This window comes from Coregonus clupeaformis, chromosome 23 (assembly GCF_020615455.1).
Source record: "Coregonus clupeaformis isolate EN_2021a chromosome 23, ASM2061545v1, whole genome shotgun sequence".
Lineage (NCBI taxonomy): Eukaryota > Metazoa > Chordata > Actinopteri > Salmoniformes > Salmonidae > Coregonus > Coregonus clupeaformis.
In genome coordinates this window covers 2,326,205-2,339,149 of record NC_059214.1, presented here as the reverse complement: position 1 = coordinate 2,339,149, position 12,945 = coordinate 2,326,205, and the positions used below count along the sequence as shown (strand labels likewise).

General features: G+C 46.9%; 1 protein-coding gene and 1 pseudogene across 1 annotated transcript; one reads left to right on the top strand and one right to left on the bottom strand.

Moving 5' to 3' along the window:
- Positions 1–7,698, top strand: part of LOC121536354 — a 106,306-nt pseudogene extending 98,608 nt beyond the window's left edge.
- Positions 7,699–8,476: 778 nt separating this feature from the next.
- Positions 8,477–10,715, bottom strand: LOC121536353 (histidine-rich glycoprotein-like). The gene is made up of 3 exons (XM_045206393.1): positions 10,592–10,715; positions 8,743–9,563; positions 8,477–8,503 (listed from the first exon to the last, which is right to left on the bottom strand). Exons 1-3 carry the CDS (start codon positions 10,713–10,715, stop codon positions 8,477–8,479), a joined length of 972 nt encoding a protein of 323 aa, XP_045062328.1.
- Positions 10,716–12,945: the final 2,230 nt, after the last annotated feature.

The following is a 12,945-nucleotide window of genomic DNA, read 5'->3' as shown; positions in this document are numbered from 1 at the left end:
TCATGACCAAAAGTATGTGGACACCTGCTCGTCCAACATCTCATTCCAAAATCATGGGCATTACAATGGAGTTGGTGCCCCCTTTGCTGCTATAACAGCCTCCACTCTTCTGGGAAGGCTTTCCACTAGATGATGGAACATTGATAGACACACCCCCATTCATTCCATTCAGCCACAACAGCATTAATGAGGTCGGGCACTGATGTTGGGTGATTAGGCTTGGCTCGCAGTCGGATTTCCAAAGGTGTTAGATGGGGTTGAGGTCAGGGCTCTGTGCAGACCAGTCAAGTTCTTCCACACCGATCTCGACAAACCATTTCTATATGGACCTCGCTTTTTGCACGGGGGCATTGTATGCTAAAACAGGAAAGGGCCTTCCCCAAACTGTTGCCACAAAGTTGGAAGCACAGAATCGTCTAGAATGTCATCATATGCTGTAGCATTAAGATTTCCCTTCACTGGAACTAAGGGGCCTAGTCCGAACCATGAAAAACAGTCCTAGACCATTATTCCTCATGACGGGCCGTTCCCAACAATGATGAGAGAGAGAACATAGATATAGAAAAGTAATAACATGTAATAATAAAAGTAATAATAAATACACAATGAGTAACGTTAACTTGGATATATACACGGGGTACCAGTACCGAGTCAATGTGAAGGGGTACGAGGTAATAACTTAGCTATATACACAGGGTACCAGTACCAAGTCAATGTGCAGGTGTACGATTTAATTGAGGTAGATATGTACAAATTACTAGGAATGAAGTGACTAGGCAACAGGATAGATTATAAACATTAACAGCAGCGTACGTGATGAGTCCAGAAAGTTAGTGCAAAAAGGGTCAATGCAGATAGTCCGGGTAGCTATTTGGTTAACTATTTAACTAACTATTTAGAAGTCTTATGGCTTGGGGTTAGAACCTGTTCAGGGTCCTGGATGTGTAATGAATGCATTATGGGTATGTAGTGAAGGTAAATCGTTACCAAAACAACAACTCCAAAGTCACATCTCCCCCCTAGGTACCGTCCTGATGCTGAAGGGCTCAGTGCTGTGCTTTTCCTTCCTGGACTTTGGTGGTGCTCTTATCCAGAGTCCCTATGAGGTGTGGCAGGACCCCAACGGCCCCGAGGACCCAGACCGGCCCCGCAGGCGTAAGCTGGTCAACTTATCCCCTCTGTCGTCACAGGAGGCGTGTGGGGACGGTCACCTGGCCGTGGTGTGTTCTGAGAAACAGGCCAAGGTCATTCTCATGCCAACCCAGGCTGTACTGTTCACACACAACATCACAGAGTCCTCCTTCGTCCTGCAGGCTGACGTCGTCTCCGTCTGCAACAGCGTCTGCCTGGCCTGCTTCTGCGCAAACGGACACGTCATGACCCTCAGGTTTACAGTCTGTCTGTCTCTGTTTTGAAGCTGTCTTGGTTGTATACCCTTGATGACACCCCATTGAAGACATGGACAGAAAATACCTGCAGTTCTTTCATATTCATACAGGCACATGGGATCACTACTAATGCTACTACCCTTGAGGACGTTGTTGTTGATTTTTTTTTGTGTGTTGTTGTCTCCTCCCAGTTTGCCCAGTCTAAGACCCCTGATGAATGTCAACTACCTTCCCCTGACGGACATGCGTGTCGCCCGGACCTTCGTCTTCACCAACGGCGGTCAGGCTCTGTACCTGAGCTCCCCTACGGAGATGCAGCGCATCACGTACAGCCAGGAGATGACGGACAACCTGCAGGTCGGCGCCCATCTGTGTCTACACGTGTGCTTTTGTCCCACTGTGAATGTTTAGTGCGTCCGTACACACCGTCTGTGCAGCGTATTTGTTAGTGAATTGCGGAAACAATTCACAATGTGCCTCAACTTGTTTGTTTGTGTGAGCGTTCAACAGACTGGGTTCATGCAGGAATCCATGCGAGTGCACATACATGTGTGTGTGTGTGTGTGTGTGTGTGTGTGTATCATTGGTAATCCCATTGCACTGTAGCCATGACAGCACATTGCATCCTGAAACCATGGCAGAGTGATTTCTCAGGGCCTCTGGTGCAGTAAATATACAGGCGCCATAGTTGATACCTTTGGTAAAGCCCAATCGTGACATTGGCCCTTGAAGTGAAATGTCACGCTTGTCATGTGAGGTTTGTGTGTGTGTGTGTGTGTGTGTGTGTGTGTGTGTGTGTGTGTGTGTATGTGTGCGTGTGTGTGTGTGTGTGTGTGTGTGTGTGTGTGTGTGTGTGTGTGTGTGTGTGTGTGTGTGTGTGTGTGTGTGCTTGCGTAATCCAGCTTCAGACATGCATCCTCTCTTCCAGCAGCCACGTGACTGAACATGCTGCGTAACCACACTGCCATCTAACGGCACAGTAAAACACCAACACTGTTATGCTTCTCAGCAAGCCTCCTTTTCAAATTGGTTTACAATTGATGACTTTTCAATTCACCTACGACGTTTTAAACCCATTTAAAACTATTTCATCAACTATTTTAACCAACTTGCAATCCCTACATGCCCACAAATTGAGTGTAATCTGCTGTTGTGCTTATTTTGGTTCGATATGACTGTGTTACTATGTTTATTTTGATATGACTGTGTTACTATGTGTTTATTTTGGTATGACTGTGTTACTATGTGTTTACTTTGGTATGACTGTGTTACTATGTGTTTATTTTGGTATGACTGTGTTACTATGTGTTTATTTTGGTATGACTGTGTTACTATGTGTTTATTTTGGTATGACTGTGTTACTATGTGTTTATTTTGGTATGACTGTAATCTAGTTCTTGATTCGATGTTGTTATCAGCTCACTAACTGATGGTTCAATATGACTGTGTCTAATTCTCTGTTTGTGTCTTTTTCTGTGTCTGTCTGTCTTTGTGTGTGTGTTAATACATGTGGTGTGTTGATTCAGGACATGCTGGGGGAGCTGTTCATTCCTATAGAAACACCAGAGGCCCAGAACAAAGGATTCCTCAAGGGCTTCTTCGGGGGCAATATCCAGACCTTAGACAGAGAGGAGTTGTGTAGGTCACCTTCTAGATGTTGTGTGCTTTAGTTTGTGTTACATGTGTGTACCAGTGAATGAGTACGTGAGAGACAGTATGTGAGAGACAGTATGTGAGAGACAATTTGTGAGGGACAGTTTGTGAGAGACAATATGTGAGAGACAATTTGTGAGGGGCAGTTTGTGAGAGAGACAGTATGTGAGGGACAGTTTGTGAGAGACAATTTTTGTGAGAGACAGTTTGAGAGAGACAGTTTGTGAGAGACATTATTTGAGAGACATTTTGTGAGGGACAGTATGTGAGAGACATTTTGTGAGGGACAGTATGTGAGAGACAGTTTGTGAGAGACAGTTTGTGAGAGACAGTTTGTGAGAGACAGTATGTGAGAGACAGTATGTGAGAGACAGTATGTGAGGGACAGTATGCGAGAGACAGTTTGTTAGTGACAGTTTGAGAAAGACAGTTTGTGAGAGACAGTATTGGAAAGACAGTTTGTGAGAGACAGTTTGTGAGACATTTTATGAGAGAGATTGTGAGAGACAGTTTGTGAAGGACAGTATGTGAGAGACTGTTTGTGAGGGACAGTATATGAGAGACAGTTTGTGAGAGACAGCTTGTGAGAGAAAATTTATGACAGACAGTACTTGACAGACATTTTGTGAGAGACAGTATGTGAGAGACAGTTGGCGAGGGACAGTATGTGAGGGACAGTTTGTGAGAGACAGTACTTGACACACATTTTGTGAGACAGTTTGCGAGGGACAGTTTGTGACAGATATTTTGTGAATGACAGTATGTAAGAGACAATTGGTGAGAGACAGTTTGTGAAAGACAGTTTGTGAGGGACAGTATGTGAGAGACAGTAGTTAACCCTCTCTCTCTCTTCCTCATCCATCTCACCAATTTCTCTCTAACCCTCCCTTTCTGTATCTCACTCTCTTTCGCTCTCAATGCAATTCAGTTTCAATTCAAGGGGCTTTATTGGCATGGGAAACATTTACATTACATTTTAGTCATTTAGCAGACGCTCTTATCCAGAGCGACTTACAGTTAGTTAGTGCATAAATTTTTATACTGGAATCGAACCCACAAACCTGGCGTTGCAAATGCCATGCTCTACCAACTGAGCTACATCCCTGCCGGCCATTTCCTCCCCTACCCTAGACGACGCTGGGCCAATTGTGCGCCGCCCCATGGGTCTCCCGGTCGCGGCCGGCTACGACAGAGCCTGGATTCGAACCAGGATCTCTAGTGGCACAGCTAGCACTGCAATGCAGTGCCTTAGACCACTGCGCCACTCAGGAGCCGGCCGTATGTTAACATTGCCAAAGCAAGTTTTAGTGGTACCCACTTGCCAAAGCAAGTTTTTTACCCACTGTGCTTTTTTTTCAAATTTAGGGAGGAAGAGGACAGAGTTTTAGTTTCCTGGGGTTTTGAACGGTGTGATGTGAGCGATGGCTTCGCTGCCTAGTGTGGAGGAGACGCTGTTGTTACGGCATGGATTCAGTTATACATTCCGCTTGCAGATTGAACAAAGCTGTGGTTGTGTTCATGAAAAGCGTTAATTTGGTGGGTAGGCTTATTTCTAGTGGAATATTTGTAAGGGGTGTGTTGGTGCCAATTTCTCCTCTTTCTACCCCTTCGACTAGGGTGGTAGTTGCAAATTTGCCTCTGTTTATTACGGATGATCAAATCAGGAAGGTGTTGAGTCGTTTTGGTAAGTTTGCTAGTGATTTTCGTGTACTGTCGGCAGGCTTTCAGGCAGATGCCGTCAAGCATGTTGTTTCGTTCCGGAGGCAGGTGTTCATGTTTCTGAACAACAATGAGCAACAGTTAAATGTGCATTTTAAAGTGAGGCATGGGGAGGAGCTCTATGCAGGGTTTGCCAGCACAGATAGTCTACGGTGCTTTGAGTGTGGGGATTTGGGGCATAAGAGCTTTGAGTGTGGGGATTTGGAGCATAAGAGCTTTGCATGCCCACATAAAAGCCGTAGACAAGGTGAGGGTTCAATCACCAGTGGGGGAAATCGAGGTCAACGTGCAGGAGGCCATGAGACGCAGGCAGCAGACGCTGGGCCTAGTCATGCTATAGATGGTGGTGTAAATGAGGCTGGGACTAGTCATGCTATAGATGGTGGGGTAGATGAGGCTGAGTCTGGTCAGGTTATGCTTGTGGATGAGGAGAGTGTAGTGGGGTGGTTAAGCGACTGGGCGGGTGGAGGAGGGTGTCAAGCGGAAGAGGAAAAAGGGGGAGAAGAAAGGAGGTGGGAGGGGAGAGGCTGGAGAGTCTGCAGAGGCTGGTGTGGTGAAAGGCACCAAGGAACCTTTGCCTGGTGCTGGGGAGGAGGCCCCTACTAGAGAGGAAGGGCAGGTGGTCAGGATAGGAGATGGAGTTGAGGAGGAGGAAGGTGAGTCTGAGGAAGAGGACGATGAGGAGGATTTGTTTTCAGACTCCACCTCAATGGGTCCAGAGCTGACAGCCAGTCAGTCAGAGGGGTCAAAGTACACGGGGAGGGAACTGTCAAGGTTCCTGAATGAGACTAAGGGGACATTTTTTTAAATCTTGAGGCTTTTTTTTGCAATCCGGGAAAGTTTGTAAGATCAGTACAACATGCTATGAAAAATGAGGGGCATGGTGTCCTCTCACCCAGGAAACGGTTTAGGTTGAGGAAGTGGGTCACAACCGTGCGTAAAGGTCTACCTTCAGACACTGGTGGATTTTGTCTGGTCGGGCAATCACTAGCTTAGGGCGGCAGTGTTGTATGTGTCCGTACATGAAGGAGGACAGGGCCTGGTGGAACTGGAGAGCAGGGTGGCTGCATTCCGACTAAAGGCGGCGCAGAGACTGCTGTACCATACAGATGTCGGAAGGAGGGAACCAGCATGCGCGCTGTTGAGGAGAGCTGGCGGATTAGGGTTAGACCGGCAGCTATTCCTCATGTGGCTGGAGGGCCTGAGTAGAGCAGGTCTCTCTGATTTTTACTCTGCGGTGCTGAGGGCCTGGCAGCTACTAAGGCCCACACGAGAAGGGGGTGTGGAGCTTGGGCTGTGGGTGTGGGAGGAGCCTATCTTCCACAACCCAGCCATCCTTTTGAGATCGGTTCAGTCGGCCACCCTGAAGAGGCGACTAATGGCAGCGGGATTACTAAGGCTGGGTGACCTGCGACTGCTGGGAGAGGAGGGGTGGAAAACCCCAGAAGTCCTAGCACAACAAACAGGACTAACGTATCTTAGGCTGCTCGAGAGATTACATTACATTTTTGTCATTTAGCAGACACTCTTATCCAGAGCGACTTACAGTTAGTGCACACATTTTTATTTTTCATACTGGCCCCCCCGTGGGAATCAAACCCACAACCCTGGCGTTGCAAACGCCATGCTCTACCAATAGATTCCTGGGGGAAGTCCAGGAGGCACTGTCTGAGCCGGTAAAGGGGGTGTTTGAGCGGCCAAAGGGGGAGGGGCCACCAATGTTACCGCCACTGCACGTGACGGCAGAGACTGGGGACTGGCAAGGGGTTCTGGAGGACTTGTAAGGCGGGGCGGAGTATGTGGGGGGGAGAGTATGGTGGGTTTTAGATGGAGGGGGCTCTACAAACTCCCAGTACCAAAGAGGTCAGGGGACCTCCAGTGGAGGGTTCTACTTGGAGCCCTGGCTACTAACAGCTGGTTGTTACGGATTGAACCGGGAGTCGGACAGCGGTGTCCTTTCTGTGTCATGAGTGAAACTGTGATTCATGTGTTTTTCTGTGTGCGCCAGGTTAATGCCTTTAATGTCTCAGTTGGAATGTCTGTGTGAGAGGTTGGGGGTGGAGTTTACTGTCAGGATGTTTATAATGGGGTACAGGTATTCAAATAAGGAAAAGGCTAAATGTGTGTGGTTGAATTTTCTGTTTGCTCAGGCAAAGTTAGCTATTTGGATAACAAGGAGGAACAGGGTCAAAGGTGGGGGTATAACAGACCCTTTACTATTATTTAATGGGATGGTCTCTGCAAGCCTTAGGGTGGGATTTGAGTTCTATAAAATGATAAAAAAGTGTGGAGATGTTTCAAGAGATATGGTTTGTTTGGGGGGGGCTGTCTGTATAGCTGGGAAAGATGGTCTGGATATACGGTTGTAGAAGTGGTGAGGTTTGGGTTATTGTGATGTGTGGTGTTGTTTTTGTATCGTGGGGTAGAGGGAAAGGTGAGTCTGCAGTCCAGGGGATATTGGTATATTTTATTTTAGGGGGTGGGGGGGGGGCTGAGGTTTTAATGAAATGACGATCTACTATTAAAGAAAGATCCTCTTCTATCCCCCTCCTCTCCATCTCTCTGTAGTTGGGGAGGCAGCAGCGGGTAAGGCCTCCCGGAGCCTGGCCAAGCACATCCCTGGTCCAATGGGTTTGGAGAACATGAAGGCCGCGGCCGGCGGGGTGGTGGGGGACCTGGCCCGAGCCCGCATCGCCCTGGACCAGAGAGGAGAGAGACTGGGAGAGCTGGAGGAACGCACCGCCCTCATGATGAACAGCGCAGAGATGTTCTCCACACATGCCCACCAGGCAAGGCCCACCAGCTAGTGGTTGTGTGACGGAGAAACATGGGGATTAGTTAGTTATACTAACCTTACCCTGTGTCTGTATGTCTTTCTTCTATCTGTTCTCTACAGATAATGCTGAAACACAAGGACAAGAAATGGTATCAACTTTAAAGGCAGGACAGCGGGCTGGGCCATGGACCATCACTCAGAGAGAGAGAGTGAGAGAGAGAGAGAGAGAGCGAGAGAGAGAGAGAGAGAGAGAGAGAGAGAGAGAGAGAGAGAGAGAGAGAGAGAGAGCTTTGTGTTTATGGGCCTCCCTGTAGGACATCTGTACATCATTGTCACAACACTTGGACAGAGGGCGGTCACTTGTCTAGACTATACTGAGATGGACACAGACAAGGACATCCGTTGGTAAGGCTGGGGAACCCAGGAAGTGGATGATGACAGTCCATCTGTGTGGGTGGGTTAGCCAGATCTTGATGTGTAGATACTCTAACGGTTAAGAAACCAACAAGACTGCATGAAACAAAATGGATGCTACTTAAAACATAAAACTGCCATATTAAAAAGCAGCATGCTACTTTAAGAAATACGAAATAATACTTGTATTTCATAATATAAGCCAACAAAAGAAAGTATGAAAAAAAAAAAACGTTATATTTTTTGAAACATGAACAAAATATATATAAAAACAAAAATTGTATACCTGCATTTCTATAGAGCCAAATGTTTAATTTAGCCTTTTTCATTACTCTAATTTGGTTTCTGGACACATATCATATCAGTATCAACACTTTCTTTACACAATATTACTGCTTCTGATGCTGTTCATATTCTCACCATCAGTCACAAAGATCTCTGTGGTCTAATCAGTCACAAAGATCTCTGTGGTCTAATCAGTCACAAAGATCTCTGTGGTCTAAACAGTCACAAAGATCTCTGTGGTCTAATCAGTCACAAAGATCTCTGTGGTCTAAACAGTCACAAAGATCTCTGTGGTCTAAACAGTCACAAAGATCTCTGTGGTCTAAACAGTGCAAAAACACTCGTTTTTCAACACTCCACACATTCTGAACAACTGCACTGTCCATTCCACTGGCACTCATATCATTATTTTGGCTGCTGCTACTTACTTTACCTGTCAGCAAAAAAATGAACATTTTATCCCCCTAACGGAATTGTATGAACACAGACGATAGATAAATGTGTAACGTGTGAACGGTTATGGAAATTAGTTGTGTTGGCTGAGGGGCTGTGGTGATAGTGGTCTGTGTTGGCTGAGGGGTCGTGGTGATAGTGGTCTGTGTTGGCTGAGGGGTCGTGGCGATAGTGGTCTGTGTTGGCTGAGGGGTCGTGCCGATAGTGGTCTGTGTTGGCTGAGGGGTCGTGGTGATAGTGGTCTGTGTTGGCTGAGGGGTCGTGGCGATAGTGGTCTGTGTTGGCTGAGGGGTCGTGCCGATAGTGGTCTGTGTTGGCTGAGGGGTCGTGGTGATAGTGGTCTGTCTTGGCTGAGGGGTCGTGGTGATAGTGGTCTGTGTTGGTTGAGGGGCTGTGGTGATAGTGGTCTGTGTTGGCTGAGGGGTCGTGCCGATAGTGGTCTGTGTTGGCTGAGGGGTCGTGGTGATAGTGATCTGTGTTGGCTGAGGGGTCGAGGTGATAGTGGTCTGTGTTGGCTGAGGGGTCGAGGTGATAGTGGTCTGTCTTGGCTGAGGGGTCGTAGTGATAGTGGTCTGTGTTGGCTGAGGGGTCGTGGTGATAGTGGTCTGTGTTGGCTGAGGGGTCGTGGTGATAGTGGTCTGTGTTGGCTGAGGGGTCGTGGTGATAGTGGTCTGTGTTGGCTGAGGGGTCGTGGTGATAGTGGTCTGTGTTGGCTGAGGGGTCATGGCGATAGTGGTCTGTGTTGGCTGAGGGGTCGTGGTGATAGTGGTCTGTGTTGGCTGAGGGGTCGTGGTGATAGTGGTCTGTGTTGGCTGAGGGGTCGTGGTGATAGTGGTCTGTGTTGGCTGAGGGGTCGTGGTGATAGTGGTCTGTGACTGAGTGTGTTTATATTTATTAAAAATGATTAACGTGCCATATAATCAATACTGGCCAAGCTCCTTACTGTAAACTTGCAAATAACTATTCTATATGGTAACAATAATGTTTGCTGTAGATGAGATTAGGTGAGCCCAACCTTTCGGTGTGGTCGTTGATAGGCTTCCTTCGTTGTCGACTGAGTTTCTGGTTGTTTTGAATTGTGATATTCTCTTTTTCCGTTGTGTTGTTGTTTGTAGGTTCTTCATTGGAATCTTCTGCTACCTTTGTCATATCAGTGTGTGTCTCGCGCAAGCCCATGTAAAGACAAAACTCTTACTCTCTCTTCTGACAAAGCAATTCAACATGAACGAAGCCCTCGGTGGGAGGAGTGTATCATTATGTGTCATTGTGGATGGTTGGGAATGTGTTGACGTTTTGGTATCCAGACTGGTCCTCTTTTTACACTGCGATGTTGAACGATGCATCAGAAGTCTCCAGGTGTCATGAGTAGGACTAGGCCAAGCTAAAAGACTGAGTCTGGTCCATTTAAACACTACTACCAATCCAGAGCAGAGATAACCTTTCGGTCTGTACGTGTGCGTGCTGCATCCAGTCTAATAATAGTCTACCGTCATCAGCCTTGCAGTGTCCGTCGTCATTGGCACCTGTAGTATTATGGGTCTTCTGTGTCACGTGTAAGGGAATCCAGACTGGTGTGAATTTGAAGCAAAGATATTTATATTCTTTGTTTACTTGTATTGCTCTTGATTACCTTAATGTAACCCCTCGTATCCTCACCCCCTAGCGACTGGTGGTAGCCTCTTCTCTCCTAAATATTGTTCTATGATACATGTTGTTGTTGTTGTTGTTGTTGTTGTTGCTGTTGTTTTACAAGTCAATAAATGTACAAGTAACGCTGACAAATCCTCACTGGTTAAAAAGTGACATGACAATACCATTGTTTATTTTGCAGTTTCTAAGGGTTACGTTTTGTATTTTCAAATAATAGGAAAGTGAAAATGATTGTTATGACCACATCACTCACCTCCCTCACCGATGCTCACACGTCCACCGATGCTCACACGTCCACCGATGCTCACACGTCCACCGATGCTCACACGTCCACCGATGCTCACACGTCCACCGATGTCCACCGATTTGGGCACCATTCTCCCACACACACACACACACACACACACACACACACACACACACACACACACACACACACACACACACACACAGGTGAAAACTTGCAGTGTCGCTATTAATTCGACTCTGCTTCTTCTCAGGCTAGTGAGACAACCTACTGTACTGGGAGCCAGTCAGTCCCAGAGCCCATATCACACAGCCTTGCTGGCTTTACAGGCTAATGCCATTGTCCAGAACTGAGTGTGGTGGTCATAGAAATAGAGTCGATAGATTATACCTCTATATGTACTTCTCTGTCCATTAGGTTTGTGTTGAGTTAGTATCAGTGCAGTTAACTTCGATGGCTGAGAAAAAAAAAAAAAAAAAAACATATTCTACTGACTGACACACGGGGTGTTTTGATTGTATGTTTTGGGATTTTCTATCAACTGTACCTGTTTAATGAATCATGGTACTGTACCTGGTTATTATGGTTCTGTCCAATGTCACTGACCAAGACAACCATTTTTTCTCTCAACAAAAGTGTGTCTTGTTTAAATGGATTCTACCACCTTGTGTTCTTATTGATTATTATAGTAGGGTATTAGAGAAAATAACTGAACATTTGTTGATGCAAATGCAACCTCGAAATAAAACATTGATTGATGTACACGCCAGAGAACTCTGCACTGCTTTGTGACCCCAGTGTAACTTTATGGGAAAGTAATGCCAACACACTAAATACAGCAGCTGTTGTACTGAGACTATTGACTGTTGTAGCGGATGGCAGGGGTAGGGAAGCAGAGGTGGTACCACACAGATCCCAGAGTGGTGTAACAAGAAAAAACAAATCAGGGGGACCGTAGTTTTTCCTTATCTGGTAAAGCTAACCAGGTTAAGCTCCTGACCTTGTACGGTGTGACGTGATTAATCTGTTGTAAAAAAAAAAGGTTTAATAAGGGCTATGATGGGACCAGAGTTATTCTAATCAGGTCACATGGTTTAAATAAACTCCTGGAAAAAAACTCCTGGCCTTTTGGGAAGGATGAAAACTCTGTCAAACTGCAGCAACCTTGTACTGTTCATATTAATCATATTTTAAAGAAAGACTAGGGCCGTTTCCTATACACAGACACAGAGAAAGCACACCACAGGCCTAATTTGTTTACGAGCATGATAGTTGTACATTTAGTTTATGTTTGACACAGCTTGTTTGCCATTAGCCAATTGGCGTTTCTCAATGAGTTGAATCACATCCAACTGGTATTTATGACTTCACAACTGGTAATGATCACTGTCCCACTTGGTTATGAACGTAGCTTGAATGCGTCTGGCCTTTCCCTACCCATCTGGTCCAATTAGCTTCCCGCTCTACTTTCATTCTTTAACACAGACGTAGTGGGAGTGACCAAATCCGATTGCCAGCCTTGCCTGTGTCGTGACGTGACTTCCTTTAATGTATGTGTGACACATACTGAGTATATACGAAGAGGCAGGACGCAGACGCAGGAATTAACAAGGTCAAGGTTTACTTAACAATGATAAAGATAAATAAAAAAGATAGAATACACAACACGAAGCTAAACAATCACACACAACATCATCCAGAACAGTCCAGGGCTAAATAGGGGTGGTGATGAGATGATGAGGTGCAGGTGCGCTGGAGGTGATTAGGGTGCGTTAGGTTTCCATTCTGGTGTTGCCGAGGTGGTGCGCTCAGACCGGTGGCTCAGTAGACCAGCGAATCAGAGCGCCGGAGGGGAGCAACGGGAGGAGACGTGACAGTACCCCCCCCCCCCCGGACACGCGGCTCCAGCCGCTGGACGTCGCCGGCCAGGAGGACGACCCCGAGGATGAGGAGCGGGCCGGTCAGGGCGGTGGAAGTCCCGAATTAGGTTGGGGTCCAGAACGTCCCCAGCCGGAACCCAGCTCCTCTCCTCAGGACCATACCCCTCCAAGTCCACCAGGTAATGGAGACGTCCCCCACGGAACCTGGAGTCCAGCAGGTCCCTCACCGCATACGGCGGACTCCCGTCAATGTCCAGGGGCAGAGGAGGCGTACCCCGGGGGACAGAATCCACCAGAGGACCAGGAACCACCGGCCTGAGGAGAGACACATGAAAAGTGGGTGAGACATGGTAGTGAGGGGGAAGGAGCAACCGGTATGATAGTTCATTTATCCGCCGGAGGACCTTAAACGGTAACATCAAAACCTTTTTATATTGAAGGCCCCACTGGGAGTGAGTGTGTGTGTGTGTGTGTGTGTGT